The 18344-nt window shown below is 47.2% G+C and overlaps 1 protein-coding gene across 1 annotated transcript in view; it reads left to right on the forward strand.

Annotated features, from left to right (window-relative positions):
- Positions 1 to 1147, forward strand: part of tmem94 (transmembrane protein 94) — an 85867-nt gene extending 84720 nt beyond the window's left edge. The window contains 2 exon segments of the mRNA XM_080517250.1: positions 310 to 480; positions 555 to 1147. Of these exon segments, the coding sequence (XP_080373376.1) occupies positions 310 to 480; positions 555 to 627 (244 nt within the window). The 3' untranslated portion in view covers positions 628 to 1147.
- The last annotated feature ends 17197 nt before the right edge of the window (positions 1148 to 18344 follow it).

Here is an 18344-nt window from a genome sequence, read left to right on the forward strand (position 1 = left end):
TTCAGTTTTTCTCTAAATGTATTTAACTCTACTGATTTTCTTTCCATAAAAGCTCTCTTATTCACTGAAAAATACTCATTTTTGTTTTGTTTCCAGAATGTGTATGTAGTTTGATGCTTTAACAGCTTTTTCCAACGTCATCTTTAGTTTTTTCTAAAGATAATCTAATAATTCCTCTGTGTTCAGACGGTGGTCAGATCCAGTGTTCATGTTTGTAGGATGTCAATGATTCAATCAGTTGAGTCAATCTGGTGGGATGAATGGAATGTGGATTCCAAAGAGACACATAAAGCGGTCCTCTGTCCTCAGGCTGGTCAGCCAGGTGGTTCAGGCCACCCTGGACTATCAGCTGTGGCACGACCAGAACAGTCTGCTGACCTTTGACCTGCACCACATCCCACTGGAAGCCTGGCTGGTGGTGTCGGTGTCGCCGCTGCTGGTGGTGCTCGTGAACGAGGTGGTGAAGCTGCACGAGATCCGGTACGAAGCGGACCGCACTTAGACCAGGACCTGCCGGTCAGAGCCGGATCTGAGCTGTGATCTCTCCTCTGCAGGGTGCGAGTTCGATACCAGAAGAGGCAGAAGCTGCAGTTTGAGACCAAGCTGGGCATGAACTCTCCATTCTGATCTGAGGAGGGTCTCCAGTCCTGGTCCTGGGCCGTCTCCAGTCCTTGAACTGACAGGGGGATGTCCAAACCAAGCTCCTCCAGGAGACAAGAGTCCACCTTAGTCCAGGAGAAAGACTTCCAGACCAGGACCCTCCAAGGGATCTGTTTCCGTTGAGAAACTATTTATTTCCTGTTTTTAGTTTTAAAGGCCGAAGAAGGTTTTCTGGTTTAAATCATGGAGTCCTGCTCTCTGGTCCTTCGGAGGTCCGGAGGTCCTCCAAACCCCCTGCAGCCTTGAACAGACCTCAGAGCTCCAGCCTGCACACATCTCATGGTCCTGGAGGCTCTCCAGTCCCAGTCCTGGTCCTGGTCCTGGAGGCTCTCCGGTCCAGCAGGTTCTAGCTGGTGGTCCACCATAAGGTCTCCAGGTGGACTGCTGTGTCTGTGTGAAGTCTGCCAAACCACTGAGGAAGTGAATCATATTTTACAACTCAAAACCGCTTTTATCCAGATCTTTTAAAATAAAGTTCATGACGCATCATATTTTGTTTTTATTTCACATTATTGCCAAAAACATCTGCAAATCAGTGAAAATTGATTAAATAAGTCATGGAACATTAGTCCAAGTTGGAGCAAGACAACAAACGTTCCATCCTCCTGAGTAACTGAGTAACTGAGTAACTGGCGCAGAATCCTGTGCTGGTCCACTTCCCCTCCAGTCCTGTTAGTCCACTTTAAGCCAGATGGCCTCAGTGTTGCACCGCTTTAAGAGTAATTGCGCACCAGATCCCTCGCCTTCTCCAGATTACAACCTTTATTGTCAACCTGGTTAACAGTGGTGTGGAAACACCAGCGGAACGGTTCTTTGGCTTCAAGCTTCACTCAATGCAGAACCAACAATGTGTGCTTCACTCAAATTTAGGATTAAATATACGTTTGGATTTGGATTTTCATTTGCATGAGCCCTGTTCCAGTGAAGGATGGTCGCTAAGGCACTGCAGCACACTGCGTGTTTATTGGGTAGAATCAGGGTGTTCCAGTGAAGGATGGTCGCTAAGGCACTGCAGCACACTGCGTGTTTATTGGGTAGAATCAGGGTGTTCCAGTGAAGGATGGTCGCTAAGGCACTGCAGCACACTGCGTGTTTATTGGGTAGAATCAGGGTGTTCCAGTGAAGGATGGTCGCTAAGGCACTGCAGCACACTGCGTGTTTATTGGGTAGAATCATGGTGTTCCAGTGAAGGATGGTCGCTAAGGCACTGCAGCACACTGCGTGTTTATTGGGTAGAATCAGGGTGTTCCAGTGAAGGATGGTCGCTAAGGCACTGCAGCACACTGCGTGTTTATTGGGTAGAATCAGGGTGTTCCAGTGAAGGATGGTCGCTAAGGCACTGCAGCACACTGTGTGTTTATTGGGTAGAATCATGGTGTTCCAGTGAAGGATGGTCGCTAGGCACTGCAGCACACTGCGTGTTTATTGGGTAGAATCAGGGTGTTCCAGTGAAGGATGGTCGCTAAGGCACTGCAGCACACTGCGTGTTTATTGGGTAGAATCAGGGTGTTCCAGTGAAGGATGGTCGCTAAGGCACTGCAGCACACTGCGTGTTTATTGGGTAGAATCATGGTGTTCCAGTGAAGGATGGTCGCTAGGCACTGCAGCACACTGCGTGTTTATTGGGTAGAATCATGGTGTTCCAGTGAAGGATGGTCGCTAAGGCACTGCAGCACACTGCGTGTTTATTGGGTAGAATCAGGGTGTTCCAGTGAAGGATGGTCGCTAAGGCACTGCAGCACACTGCGTGTTTATTGGGTAGAATCATGGTGTTCCAGTGAAGGATGGTCGCTAAGGCACTGCAGCACACTGCGTGTTTATTGGGTAGAATCATGGTGTTCCAGTGAAGGATGGTCGCTAAGGCACTGCAGCACACTGCGTGTTTATTGGGTAGAATCAGGGTGTTCCAGTGAAGGATGGTCGCTAAGGCACTGCAGCACACTGTGTGTTTATTGGGTAGAATCAGGGTGTTCCAGTGAAGGATGGTCGCTAAGGCACTGCAGCACACTGCGTGTTTATTGGGTAGAATCATGGTGTTCCAGTGAAGGATGGTCGCTAAGGCACTGCAGCACACTGCGTGTTTATTGGGTAGAATCATGGTGTTCCAGTGAAGGATGGTCGCTAAGGCACTGCAGCACACTGCGTGTTTATTGGGTAGAATCAGGGTGTTCCAGTGAAGGATGGTCGCTAGGCACTGCAGCACACTGCGTGTTTATTGGGTAGAATCAGGGTGTTCCAGTGAAGGATGGTCGCTAAGGCACTGCAGCACACTGCGTGTTTATTGGGTAGAATCATGGTGTTCCAGTGAAGGATGGTCGCTAGGCACTGCAGCACACTGAATCAATGAATAGATAAGTTAAACAACAAAAACTGCTGAAAAAAAGATATATACTTATAAATCTGTAACCGTTCTCATGAGTAGATTCTCACATTAAGAAAAATACATCACCCTCTCACCTTCTTCTCTCCACCCAGTGCCTCTATAAGCAGTCAATAATTATGAGTAAACTAAAAATGAATATCTGATGCAACCCCTCAACTTGAGCCCTCCTCAGTTCTATACATTTATGTTGTTCACATTCCTGCTGCCTGAGCAGCAACACTTCATCTCATCTGAAGCTAAATCACATGTTTTGGTTTTCAATCGGTCCTACAGAGAAAGATGCACCACTTTGTGTGGTGGAGTGAATGAAAAGGCGTCACCACTGTGAACCAGCTTGATGAGTAAATACTTTATAAAGGTAAAGAGAGAATATTGCACTCTTGGGGTTCCACATATAACACAGGGTCAAATGTCACTACCTCTAAAAGAAGCGAGGTGACAAGAGCGTTCTGGTTCATTCCTCTGGTTTCCCCCTGAACACATGTGGACGTGCTTCTGTTGTGTTGGTGCTGCTGGAACAAAGTTTACATTGGAGGGATTCACCCTGTCATGTTGTCTCTGTGAACCACGGGTTCTGTACCAAAGATACATTTCTATTTGTGACTGGCAGGAATCATCAAACTATGTGAGCTTTAATTTCAAACGGAGATTCTGCTTTAAATGTGGTCATAACTCTGGATGAGATCAAACACAAAGAGCTTGACTGCAATCACACAGAAACATTGAATTTGTTTTACTAGTATCACATTCTTTCAAAGGTCTTTTCTCTAAATAGTGTGTGTACTTCAGACTGGCTCATTTTGAACTGGTATTGGTTTAAACAATGTGTTTTCAAAAGGTTCATCAATAAGTCTGCCAATTTCATGCCATTGAAAGAGTTTAGGCTCTAAAACACGGGTTAATGGTTTTAACACCACTAATATATTATTACAATTACATTTTTTCAAAGGTTTTGTCAACAATGGAAACTATTATTCTGTTCAAATTGTCTGATTTCAAATAGGCTACTCGCTACATTTTATTGTCGTTTCTTTGAATCCAGTTTGAGTTGGTGTCGCTAGACGCCATCCTTCATGTTGAAAATCAGCTCACTCTTTCTCTTTGCTTCCTGGACGTGTCTTTCTGCTGTGGCATTCAAACAATGTCTTCCACAGGTCCATGTTTTTATCCATCTAAATCAAAAACTGATTCCTCTTCCATCACGTTCTCTAAATGCTTCCTTCAGAAGTAGCGTGGCCACTAGAGGGCGCCCTCGGTGCCACGGGGGAGAGAACAGCCCTGCTGGATGGCACTTCTTCTGTGGTTTACAGAAAAGTGCAATGGCAACATTTTGATGTGGATTAGTCTTTTCCTACGCACATGTCTCTACGTCCTACCGAGTGGATTCTCCACTTTCACCACCATGTTTCTTCTAGGAAGCTTCACATATCAGTCTTCTGAAAGGTGCTTCAGGATGTTTGGTGGCCTTTCTTCTTCATACGCCGACGACTCACAGACAGGAGCTCAGGACAGTATGTGGCGCAGTAGACGGTTCTGTTTGGCCCATATTATTTTGATATCCTTCTTTGTAAAATCAGGGTAATGGGGATCCATGTCTTGAAGGTACAATGTGTGAAATTGTTTTCTGATCATCTTGAAATGCTTTGTGCCACTCCAGTGTGGTGCTTCTTATTCTCCTCTTCCTGAATAGAGAATCTACTCCAGCGTTCGTTTGTTCTTCTATCCAATCAGTGAAGAGTAGTGTTTACTGAGGCTAGCAAGGTAAGTCGCTCGCCCAAGCATCAACAGACTTTTGACTATTTTGAACCAATAGATGATCAATCGGGTCCCTCCAGCTTCTAGTTTTGCGGTGTCGAAGGGTAAATTGTTTCCAAGAACTTCAGACATTCACCATTTTGTGGTTTCACAAGACTGGACATGATTTTTGATAAATCAGTGCGAAGACTGAAATCATGCATACTGTACCTTTGAATGTCCTTCATTTTCTGGTTTCACATCACTGAAGTCGTATTGATCACACCTGTGATCATTTCAATCTTCCAGAGAAAGGATTTGTCCATGTTGACATTTCTCAGCTTCCCCCCGTCACTACTTTCCTGGTTTCTACCATATCCAACATGGAGCCACTGCATGAAAACTGTGTGGATGTTCATGTGCTGTATAGTTTTGCTGTTGTCACACTGGGACTCTGTCAGCATGGATCCTGTATGTTAACGAGTCAACGCCAGCTGAAGCCCCTGGGGGTTGAGTTGGGTTGGGGGGGGGGGGGGGGGGGGGGGGGGGGGTGGACTCTGCTTCAGTCATTCACGGGACACAAATGTAATATGTAATATATTTTGTATTTTTTTTAGGTCTTTACGTTGGAGCCTTTGAAGCTGATTTGTTTGTGTATTGGGTCATGTTAATAAAACTTCTCTTTTATTTGTAACTTTTTCATGTCTGAGTCTGATTGGACCCGAGTCCTCCAGCCAGTGGGACGTCTGGCGCCGAGCCATTACCATCTCTAGACTAACCCCCCCCTTCTGTCCCCTGATGAATTCAACATGGCAGCATTAGGTTTTGCTTCCTTTCAGGAGAAAGTGCAACCAATTGATTCTTATTTAGATTTTTCTGGAGAGCTGCAAACTCATAAAAACAATACCTCCATCATTTCCATGAATTCCTCATCTAAAGCAGGGATTAACCTGTTGATGTGTTCATGTTTAAACATTGTTAATGACCTCATGGTAACATGGACACTCAAGCTTTCTGTTCTGGTCCTACTGGATCTCAGCTCCTGGTCTTACTGGATCTCAGTCCTGGTCCTACTGGATCTCAGTTCCTGGTTCTACTGGATCTCAGCCCCTGGTTCTACTGGATCTCAGCTCCTGGTTCTACTGGATCTCAGCCCCTGGTCCTACTGGATCTCAGCTCCTGGTCCTACTGGATCTCAGCTCCTGGTCCTACTGGATCTCAGCCCCTGGTCCTACTGGATCTCAGCTCCTGGTCCTACTGGATCTCAGCTCTGCTTTTGACACACTAGATCACCACATCTTGTTAAACAGACTTCAAACCCTGGTAGGACTCTCCGGCACGGTTCTTAACTGGTTCACCTCCGGTCTCTTTAAGCAGGAGGCGTCAGAGAAGGTACCACAGGGAGAAGTGGCTTGTGGCGCCAAGCGTTCATAGCGACGTCGCTGTTTGATCCTTGGATGTCGGCTCTTCCTCTCATTGTGAAGCAGAATTCACCAGCGCTGGATTGTTCACCACTAATAGGGAAGGTGATCTGGTTAGACCGTCGTGAGACAGGTTAGTTTTACCTACTGATGATGTGTTGTTGCCATAGTGATCCTGCTCTATTCCATTGAGCAGAACTAAAGGCTGACTGGAGTTTCTGGGTGCAACATAATCAGTGCTCGAACTTGGAGTAGGTGAAGATGGTGCAGCATTCGGCAACAGCACGTTGGCTGGCATCCTTGCTTCATGGCCATGTGTGAGAGAAAAACCAGGGTGAAGCCTGATGAGTGTGGGCTGGTGGTGTAAGCCAAGGCAACTTGGTTCAAACAACCATCCCATTCACCTGGCTGTTGAAGAAGTAGTTTGGTTAACTGATCAATGAGGGTGATCATTAATCTCTCCATCATGCTGTCACATTGAGGGTGATATGGACTGGTTCTTGTTTTCTGGATGCCCAGCAGTTCACCTGATCGGTGTGTAACATCTCGGGAATGCCGTGCTCACAGATGTAGTTTTCAAACAGACACTTTGAGACTGTTGTGGCACGTTGATCAGGAACAGTATAGAGATTTACATATTTAGAGAAATAATCCTGAACGACGAGCACATACCTGTTGCCACGACTTGTAGTAGGGAGCTCAAGAATGTCAGCTGCAAGCTTTTGGAATGGTTCATCAGCAACAATGGTTTTCATTGGAGCTCTGTGGTGAGGTATGGGACTTCGTCTTGCATCACATGGAATACATTGTTTGCACCACATTTTGATGTCACGTAACATGAAAGGCCAGTAGTACAGTTGCTGAGCACTTTTCAGGACTTTGTCTGCAGATAGATGACCAGTTACTGGATTTCCATGCAGCAACTGTAGGATAGTGTCTTTTAACACATAGATAGATAGATAGATAGATTGCTTTTATTGTCATTGTGCAATAAATTGCACAACGAAATTACGGTGTAGCTAAAAACACACAGTAGACATACAATAAACACCGGCAGCCATTCTCACATTCAGCATTCATTCATCTCAGCAGACACCATATATACGGAATAACCTAAACATTCACACACACATTCAGCTCTCACACAGTCCCGCTCACACACACCCAAGGACATAGTGCAGTAATGTAAAAGTTAAAAAAGCGACCGATAATAAGTTAAGTAAAATACCAATGTAGCTGCCTGAGGTACCTTGGCTAATAAGTATGTGCGGTTGAGCACAAGGTACCTGTTATTGCACAGTAATATGTAGTATGGTGTATTGCACAGTATGAGGTGGATAGTCTGAGGTAGGTAGTTCTTTAAGTGTTCAGTGCGGAAGAAACTGTCCCTCAGTCTGTTGGTCCTGGTCCTGATGGACCGGTACCGCCGTCCCTCAGTCTGTTGGTCCTGGTCCTGATGGACCGGTACCGCCGTCCCTCAGTCTGTTGGTCCTGGTCCTGATGGACCGGTACCGCCGTCCCTCAGTCTGTTGGTCCTGGTCCTGATGGACCGGTACCGCCGTCCCTCCAGTCTGTTGGTCCTGGTCCTGATGGACCGGTACCGCCGTCCTGAGGGCAGCAGTTCGAACAAGTGGTGTGCAGGGTGAGTATGGTCAGCTGTGATCGCCTCGGCTCTTCTGAGGCGCCGTGCCATGTAGATGTCTTTTAGTGTGGGGAGGGGGCAGTCTTTACGACCCCCTGGAGCCTCCTACGGTCTGCCTCGGTGCAGTGGGAGAACCACACGGGGATGCAGTAAGTCAGGATGCTCTCCATGGTCGATCGGTAGAAGGTCACCAGCAGCTTCTGGCAGATGTCCTTCTTCCTGAGCGCCCTCAGGAAGTGCAGCCGCTGCCGGGCCGAGGTGTTCCCGGACCACCAGAGGTCAGCCGACATCACGGTGCCCAGGAAAGTGAAGTTGTGGACCCTTTCCACCAGCTCGCCGTTGATGTGAAGGGGGGGCGGGTCCGACGTGCGACTCCTCCTGAAGTCCAGGACGACCTCCTTGGTCTTGGCGGTGTTCAGGATCAGGTTGTTCGTGGAGCACCAGGCGGACCGTTGCAGGACCTCGTCCCTGTATGCTGACTCGTCACCGTTGGTGATCAGTCCCACCACTGTAGTGTCGTCGGCGAACTTCACCATGGTGTTGCTGGGGTGCGCAGGTCTGCAGTCTGTTGTGTACAGTGAATAAAGCATCGGGCTCAGCACACAGCCCTGTGGGGAACCCGTGCTCTGGGATCTGGAGGAGGACCGGTGAGGGCCGAGTCTGACGGTCTGGGGTCTGTTGGAAAGGAAATCCTTAATCCAGGCGCAGGTTAGTGCGGGGAGACCCAGGTCCAACAGCTTCCTGACCAGCAGGTCAGGGATGATGGTATTGAACGTTGAACACATGAGGGATTGTTAAGTAAATGTGTACTTTATATTAATTATTAGTACTTAATATAAAGAGAATTAATACTTTGTAAGTTATCGTTGATTCATGCATGTTTGTGTTGAACACTGCTCAAGATATTTTGACTGTAACTACTCTGAGACGTCTTCAAGGTCTCTGGCCTTCAGGCCAGAGGAACATCTTATCTGAGGTCATTCCTGCCTTCTCAGCTCACACAGAAGTGTACTTACACACACACACACACACAGGCCTGAGAACCAGTGTTCACCTGCTTTGTTGTATCTCTGAATGAAAATGGAAACGTCTACTTCAACTGTGTGAATAAAATTGGGCAACAGAGGGAAGGAACCTTGCAGATGGATGAACGAGCTGTGAGGTGATTTCATTTCTCTGCCCTTGCAAGAATATCAATTGTTTTGATGCCATTACTCTCGATACTGGGGTTTGTCTCTTTCTCTCATTCTTCCAGGTTTTCTACCTAACATAAATTGGTCCTTCGAGCCGGATCCCAACACAACCCATTCCCTGGAAGGAGTTCAAACGGACGGCTGGATACGTGCACGGCAAAGGAGTAGGTCCTTTGTGAAAACCTGCAGGTTACCATTACCTAGCAGGCCGGCTGAGTTCGGTCCAGAACTTCCTTCCAGAGGCGGCTTGACGGGATCCGAGGACAACCCAGAGAGAGAGAGTGAGTGAGTAACTGACGACCACACGACGACTAGAGTGGCTGAATACTCAGTGTTGGGATTTCACAGGACCACAGAAAGTTTGTTCATTTCTGGTTAGAGACAATATTCATTTGTCATGAGACGCAGTCATGACATGAATTCTGACCCAGGAATGTGATTGACCATCACACCCAGTGGGGGTGGAGGGCCTTCCGCAGGACCTTCCTCCCCCCCTTTCTGCTCACAAGACTCTTCCCCCATGCAATCAGCCAGTCACTGATTGGTTGAAGCTCTCAGGCTTTGACACCTCTGAAGTCACACGTGGAACAAAGAGCCTGCGAAGCCAGGCTTCTTGCTCTCTTGCAAAGAAAACTCCAAGTAGGGGGGTTGCTGACGAGCTGCTCCCAGCAGCTCAACTCACCCAGCGTTAGCATACAGCTAACACCAGACGCTCTTGCAACCAGAGGCCTTCACTCCTCAACTCCTCTGCTGACCCGACCACGAGGGTCAGACCTTCCCCTGGTCCAGAGACCAGCACCCAGAGTCTGATCTCCCATCAACCAGGAAAACCAAGCAGTTCCTCCAGGACGGACCAGGGAAACGACGCCTCACAGAACTTCTTTGTGTTTTCCTCACCCAGCAGGAAAACCATCACAGACCTGAGCGACCAGATCCTCAGTCTGGACAAAAGGAACAACCAGGAGCTGCAAAGAAGGACTCCTGAAACATCAACTTCATCTTCTTCTCCTCAGCCTGCAGAACCAGCAACCACAGTTAGCAGGAGGTGCTAACTACAGGAGAAGACACCAGCTTCCCTCCAGCAGGACAACAACTGAACTCCTTCAAGGAAGTGGGAACAACAACTGGGCTTTACCTGAGATTAGTTAAACTTGATGCTATGATAGAACTGTTTAACTTTATGAAGATGTGTTGATTCTGTTACAGTGATTGAGTTCTATAGAGAATGATATTAGGAGCAGTTATCAACCTGTAAACCAACGTTAGCTCTGCCACAGACACAGGGTCTGCATGCTAATCTTTGCTTTACTAACTAGTTAACTCACAATCCTACACGTATCACATCAAAGACAACATCACACAGTAACTGAACACCATCTGACGACTCCTGACGTTTTACAAAACAAGTCTCATTCACATCAAGTCATTCTAGAAATGGTCCTTTAGCAGAGACACACAGGAAGCAGATGCTAAAGACTAGCTTCCATGTTCCATTGTTCTCCAGCACATGGTGGAGACCCAGGACAGACTTCCTGTTCTCTGATAACCTCCATCTGAATGGAGTTTCTTGTGATCCGCCATCTTGTTTTGTAGTTCATCACACGTCTCACACACACACTCCCTCCACCTCTCTCTCTCTTTCCTCGCCACACACACACACACACACACACACACACACACACACACACACACACACACACACACCCAGCTGTATATAGGTAGTTAGAATCTGTGTTTATTTGTTTTCATTGTTAATAAATATAATGTTTGGAATCATACTTGTTGTTTTATTAATGAGCACAAAGGTGAATGAAATGTCGACTCTTCTGTGTCAAGAACTCCAAAATCCTTCAACCTTTACTGTTAATTCTGGTAATTGTAATTAATTTAACTATTAATTAAAACTCCTGATGAACAGTTTAGTATATCTTATGAGACTGATAGAACTGAATTGACTATCATTTCCTGTTAAGACAGGTGGAGCTCCGAGGTTCTGATACACATCAGATTACATTTCAACATTATTAATAACTATCTTTGATAATTATTAATCATTATCGATAGCCAACCACAACATAAATAGTGATCCATATGAGGTAAGAAATCCCTACATAATGGTGCCCCGTGTCCGGGCTACATAATGGTCCCTACATCAGTGAGTGGATTTAATGAAGGTATGTCCTAAAAATATACAACGGACTAAATCGTGACGGTGAGCCCTAATAGAAAAAAATGTTAAATATATAATAATAATAATAATAATAATAATAAATTAGTGAGCTGATTTGGAGAAGGCATATTGGTTTGGGAAATACGCGACGAATTAAATCAATGTAAAGCAAGACCTGAGATTCAAAGGAATCATTAGTGAGCCAATTTGGTGAAGGTACAGGAAATTAAACAATGGTAAATAATTGAACAACAGCAAATAGAACAACATTTTTTAATAAAACGTTGCGTACAAAGGAAATTTAACAACATAATAGGAGGAACAAGTACGCGATGGACCAAATCATTACAGGCAAGATCTAATATTCAGAAGAAAAGTCCTCAGGGAGGCAAAAACCCTATGTAATCCTCGACGAAGTTTTAGGTAAATCCACGGGTAGCGCTATATATATAAAGAAGAAGAGCACTCTAGTGACTGTGTGAATGACGAAAGGACTGTGTGTGTGAAGAGTGATTATTTTCAAAACCCAGATGATCACTAAACTTAACGATGCCAACTGAGATCTATCTGGGGAGTAAATAACCTCTTATTGTGACTCGTTAGGTGAAATTGTGGGAGAATCTAAAACTGCTCTTCCTCCTGTGATAGAACACCCAGTGAAAGACGGAGCGAACAACAGGTTTGCCCTAGAAGCTCGTCTTTCAAGGAGGAAGTAGCGGGTCCATGAGACATTTTCTCTCCATGAGATCGCACTGGCAACATAAATAAAAATGGGAAGCTGTTGTACAAAAACTAATGAGAGTAATGAAGGTGGTGACGCAAAACTTGTGAGTAAAAGTCACCCTAGCTTGACTCAATATCTAAAACAAAAGAAATATGGATTTGAAGGAAAACTGTAATCAGACGAGTGTGGAAAATTAGATATACAACTTAAAGTACAAGAGAGACAGTAAGGAGGAAAGAACGGAAAGGAGAATAAGAATTCATCGACTGCATGCCTGGACGTGGAAAAACGAAAACAGAGACAGTTCAGTGTGTGTGTAGGAGACACCTCAGTTCAGTGTGTAGGAGACACCTCAGTTCAGTGTGTAGGAGACACCTCAGTTCAGTGTGTAGGAGACACCTCAGTTCAGTGTGTGTGTAGGAGACACCTCAGTTCAGTGTGTAGGAGACACCTCAGTTCAGTGTGTGTAGGAGACACCTCAGTTCAGTGTGTAGGAGACACCTCAGTTCAGTGTGTGTGTAGGAGACACCTCAGTTCAGTGTGTAGGAGACACCTCAGTTCAGTGTGTGTGTAGGAGACACCTCAGTTCAGTGTGTAGGAGACACCTCAGTTCAGTGTGTGTGTAGGAGACACCTCAGTTCAGTGTGTGTGTAGGAGACACCTCAGTTCAGTGTGTGTGTAGGAGACACCTCAGTTCAGTGTGTGTGTAGGAGACACCTCAGTTCAGTGTGTAGGAGACACCTCAGTTCAGTGTGTGTGTAGGAGACACCTCAGTTCAGTGTGTGTAGGAGACACCTCAGTTCAGTGTGTAGGAGACACCTCAGTTCAGTGTGTAGGAGACACCTCAGTTCAGTGTGTAGGAGACACCTCAGTTCAGTGTGTAGGAGACACCTCAGTTCAGTGTGTGTAGGAGACACCTCAGTTCAGTGTGTAGGAGACACCTCAGTTCAGTGTGTAGGAGACACCTCAGTTCAGTGTGTAGGAGACACCTCAGTTCAGTGTGTAGGAGACACCTCAGTTCAGTGTGTAGGAGACACCTCAGTTCAGTGTGTGTAGGAGACACCTCAGTTCAGTGTGTGTGTAGGAGACACCTCAGTTCAGTGTGTAGGAGACACCTCAGTTCAGTGTGTAGGAGACACCTCAGTTCAGTGTGTAGGAGACACCTCAGTTCAGTGTGTAGGAGACACCTCAGTTCAGTGTGTGTGTAGGAGACACCTCAGTTCAGTGTGTAGGAGACACCTCAGTTCAGTGTGTGTGTAGGAGACACCTCAGTTCAGTGTGTGTGTAGGAGACACCTCAGTTCAGTGTGTAGGAGACACCTCAGTTCAGTGTGTGTGTAGGAGACACCTCAGTTCAGTGTGTGTGTAGGAGACACCTCAGTTCAGTGTGTAGGAGACACCTCAGTTCAGTGTGTGTGTAGGAGACACCTCAGTTCAGTGTGTAGGAGACACCTCAGTTCAGTGTGTGTGTAGGAGACACCTCAGTTCAGTGTGTGTGTAGGAGACACCTCAGTTCAGTGTGTGTGTAGGAGACACCTCAGTTCAGTGTGTAGGAGACACCTCAGTTCAGTGTGTGTGTAGGAGACACCTCAGTTCAGTGTGTAGGAGACACCTCAGTTCAGTGTGTAGGAGACACCTCAGTTCAGTGTGTAGGAGACACCTCAGTTCAGTGTGTAGGAGACACCTCAGTTCAGTGTGTGTAGGAGACACCTCAGTTCAGTGTGTGTGTAGGAGACACCTCAGTTCAGTGTGTAGGAGACACCTCAGTTCAGTGTGTAGGAGACACCTCAGTTCAGTGTGTAGGAGACACCTCAGTTCAGTGTGTAGGAGACACCTCAGTTCAGTGTGTGTAGGAGACACCTCAGTTCAGTGTGTGTGTAGGAGACACCTCAGTTCAGTGTGTAGGAGACACCTCAGTTCAGTGTGTGTGTAGGAGACACCTCAGTTCAGTGTGTGTGTAGGAGACACCTCAGTTCAGTGTGTAGGAGACACCTCAGTTCAGTGTGTAGGAGACACCTCAGTTCAGTGTGTAGGAGACACCTCAGTTCAGTGTGTAGGAGACACCTCAGTTCAGAGTGTAGGAGACACCTCAGTTCAGTGTGTGTGTAGGAGACACCTCAGTTCAGTGTGTGTGTAGGAGACACCTCAGTTCAGTGTGTGTGTAGGAGACACCTCAGTTCAGTGTGTGTGTAGGAGACACCTCAGTTCAGTGTGTAGGAGACACCTCAGTTCAGTGTGTGTGTAGGAGACACCTCAGTTCAGTGTGTGTGTAGGAGACACCTCAGTTCAGTGTGTAGGAGACACCTCAGTTCAGTGTGTGTGTAGGAGACACCTCAGTTCAGTGTGTAGGAGACACCTCAGTTCAGTGTGTGTGTAGGAGACACCTCAGTTCAGTGTGTAGGAGACACCTCAGTTCAGTGTGTAGGAGACACCTCAGTTCAGTGTGTGTAGGAGACACCTCAGTTCAGTGTGTGTGTAGGAGACACCTCAGTTCAGTGTGTAGGAGACACCTCAGTTCAGTGTGTGTGTAGGAGACACCTCAGTTCAGTGTGTAGGAGACACCTCAGTTCAGTGTGTAGGAGACACCTCAGTTCAGTGTGTGTGTAGGAGACACCTCAGTTCAGTGTGTGTGTAGGAGACACCTCAGTTCAGTGTGTAGGAGACACCTCAGTTCAGAGTGTAGGAGACACCTCAGTTCAGTGTGTAGGAGACACCTCAGTTCAGTGTGTGTGTAGGAGACACCTCAGTTCAGTGTGTGTGTAGGAGACACCTCAGTTCAGTGTGTAGGAGACACCTCAGTTCAGTGTGTAGGAGACACCTCAGTTCAGTGTGTAGGAGACACCTCAGTTCAGTGTGTAGGAGACACCTCAGTTCAGAGTGTAGGAGACACCTCAGTTCAGGGTGTAGGAGACACCTCAGTTCAGTGTGTAGGAGACACCTCAGTTCAGTGTGTAGGAGACACCTCAGTTCAGTGTGTGTGTAGGAGACACCTCAGTTCAGTGTGTGTGTAGGAGACACCTCAGTTCAGTGTGTAGGAGACACCTCAGTTCAGTGTGTGTGTAGGAGACACCTCAGTTCAGTGTGTGTGTAGGAGACACCTCAGTTCAGTGTGTAGGAGACACCTCAGTTCAGTGTGTGTGTAGGAGACACCTCAGTTCAGTGTGTAGGAGACACCTCAGTTCAGTGTGTAGGAGACACCTCAGTTCAGTGTGTAGGAGACACCTCAGTTCAGTGTGTGTAGGAGACACCTCAGTTCAGTGTGTGTGTAGGAGACACCTCAGTTCAGTGTGTAGGAGACACCTCAGTTCAGTGTGTGTGTAGGAGACACCTCAGTTCAGTGTGTGTGTAGGAGACACCTCAGTTCAGTGTGTGTGTAGGAGACACCTCAGTTCAGTGTGTGTGTAGGAGACACCTCAGTTCAGTGTGTAGGAGACACCTCAGTTCAGTGTGTAGGAGACACCTCAGTTCAGTGTGTGTAGGAGACACCTCAGTTCAGTGTGTGTGTAGGAGACACCTCAGTTCAGTGTGTAGGAGACACCTCAGTTCAGTGTGTGTGTAGGAGACACCTCAGTTCAGTGTGTGTGTAGGAGACACCTCAGTTCAGTGTGTGTGTAGGAGACACCTCAGTTCAGTGTGTGTGTAGGAGACACCTCAGTTCAGTGTGTGTGTAGGAGACACCTCAGTTCAGTGTGTAGGAGACACCTCAGTTCAGTGTGTGTGTAGGAGACACCTCAGTTCAGTGTGTGTAGGAGACACCTCAGTTCAGTGTGTAGGAGACACCTCAGTTCAGTGTGTAGGAGACACCTCAGTTCAGTGTGTAGGAGACACCTCAGTTCAGTGTGTGTAGGAGACACCTCAGTTCAGTGTGTGTGTAGGAGACACCTCAGTTCAGTGTGTAGGAGACACCTCAGTTCAGTGTGTGTGTAGGAGACACCTCAGTTCAGTGTGTAGGAGACACCTCGGTTCAGTGTGTAGGAGACACCTCAGTTCAGTGTGTGTAGGAGACACCTCAGTTCAGTGTGTGTGTAGGAGACACCTCAGTTCAGTGTGTAGGAGACACCTCAGTTCAGTGTGTGTGTAGGAGACACCTCAGTTCAGTGTGTGTGTAGGAGACACCTCAGTTCAGTGTGTGTGTAGGAGACACCTCAGTTCAGTGTGTGTGTAGGAGACACCTCAGTTCAGTGTGTGTGTAGGAGACACCTCAGTTCAGTGTGTAGGAGACACCTCAGTTCAGTGTGTGTGTAGGAGACACCTCAGTTCAGTGTGTGTAGGAGACACCTCAGTTCAGTGTGTAGGAGACACCTCAGTTCAGTGTGTGTAGGAGACACCTCAGTTCAGTGTGTGTAGGAGACACCTCAGTTCAGTGTGTGTGTAGGAGACACCTCAGTTCAGTGTGTAGGAGACACCTCAGTTCAGTGTGTGTGTAGGAGACACCTCAGTTCAGTGTGTGTGTAGGAGACACCTCAGTTCAGTGTGTAGGAGACACCTCAGTTCAGTGTGTAGGAGACACCTCAGTTCAGTGTGTAGGAGACACCTCAGTTCAGTGTGTGTAGGAGACACCTCAGTTCAGTGTGTGTGTAGGAGACACCTCAGTTCAGTGTGTAGGAGACACCTCAGTTCAGTGTGTGTGTAGGAGACACCTCAGTTCAGTGTGTAGGAGACACCTCAGTTCAGTGTGTAGGAGACACCTCAGTTCAGTGTGTGTGTAGGAGACACCTCAGTTCAGTGTGTAGGAGACACCTCAGTTCAGTGTGTAGGAGACACCTCAGTTCAGTGTGTAGGAGACACCTCAGTTCAGTGTGTGTAGGAGACACCTCAGTTCAGTGTGTGTGTAGGAGACACCTCAGTTCAGTGTGTAGGAGACACCTCAGTTCAGTGTGTGTGTAGGAGACACCTCAGTTCAGTGTGTGTGTAGGAGACACCTCAGTTCAGTGTGTAGGAGACACCTCAGTTCAGTGTGTAGGAGACACCTCAGTTCAGTGTGTAGGAGACACCTCAGTTCAGAGTGTAGGAGACACCTCAGTTCAGTGTGTAGGAGACACCTCAGTTCAGTGTGTGTGTAGGAGACACCTCAGTTCAGTGTGTGTGTAGGAGACACCTCAGTTCAGTGTGTAGGAGACACCTCAGTTCAGTGTGTAGGAGACACCTCAGTTCAGAGTGTAGGAGACACCTCAGTTCAGGGTGTAGGAGACACCTCAGTTCAGTGTGTAGGAGACACCTCAGTTCAGTGTGTAGGAGACACCTCAGTTCAGTGTGTGTGTAGGAGACACCTCAGTTCAGTGTGTAGGAGACACCTCAGATCAGTGTGTAGGAGACACCTCAGTTCAGAGTGTAGGAGACACCTCAGTTCAGAGTGTAGGAGACACGTCTCCACACTCAGACTGGATAACATGGACTTGAAACTAAAACAAACAGCAGCCTTATCAAGCTGCTCCAAAACCAAGTCATGTGTCAATGATCGATTCAAAAAGACTGGAAGATGAATACTAAAGTTGGTACGAGACTACTTTAGAGTGTGTAGTGAGGAAATAAACTTATCAAGTTATTTGGAATTTAAACTTAAAAAATCAATAAATAACTAAAATTGCTAAATTAACTGAATAAAATAATTGGATGAAATAAATGAGTCAACAAGGGAATTCTTTACAATATTTGTGTGACAATATGCATGAAGCAGAAGCCAGCTTACAAAAAAAAACATAAAACAAAACATAAGGTCTCATGACCTCGGTGCTGATTTTAAAACATGGAGATGTGGAACGGCCTGGAGCTTCTACTGTGACTGGAACAGAAGTCCAATAACAGAACACCGCTCGGGTTCAGATCGGGGAGGCCGTTCCTCCCAATCACCCCCTTCCAAGTCTCGCTGTCATTGCCCACGTGGGCGTTGAAGTCCCCCAGGAGAACAATGGAGTCCCCAGTTGGGGCACTATCCAGCACCCCTCCCAGGGACTCCAAGAAGGTTGGGTACTCTGAACTGCTGTTCGGTGCATAGGCCGAGACAACAGTCAGAGACCTGTCCCCTACTTGAAGGCGTAGGGACGCAACCCTCTCGTTCACCGGGGTGAACTCCAACACATGGCGGCTGAGCTGTGGGGCAATAAGCAAGCCCACTCCAGCCCGCCGCCTTACACCGCGGGCAACTCCAGAGAAGTGGAGTATCCAGCCCCTGTGGAGGAGCTGGGTTCCAGAGTCCAAGCTGTGAGTGGAGGTGAGCCCGACTATATCTAGACGGTATCTCTCAACCTCCCTCACAAGCTCGGGCTCCTTCCCCCCCAGCGAGGTCACATTCCATGTCCCAAAATCCAGAGTCTGTGTCCGGGGATCGGGTCGTCGAGGCCCCTGCCGTCGACTGCCACCCAATCCACACTGCACCCGACCCCTACGGCAGCCTCTGTAGGTGGTGGGCCCACAGGAG

This window comes from Blennius ocellaris (genome assembly GCF_963422515.1).
Source record: "Blennius ocellaris genome assembly, chromosome: 21".
Lineage (NCBI taxonomy): Eukaryota > Metazoa > Chordata > Actinopteri > Blenniiformes > Blenniidae > Blennius > Blennius ocellaris.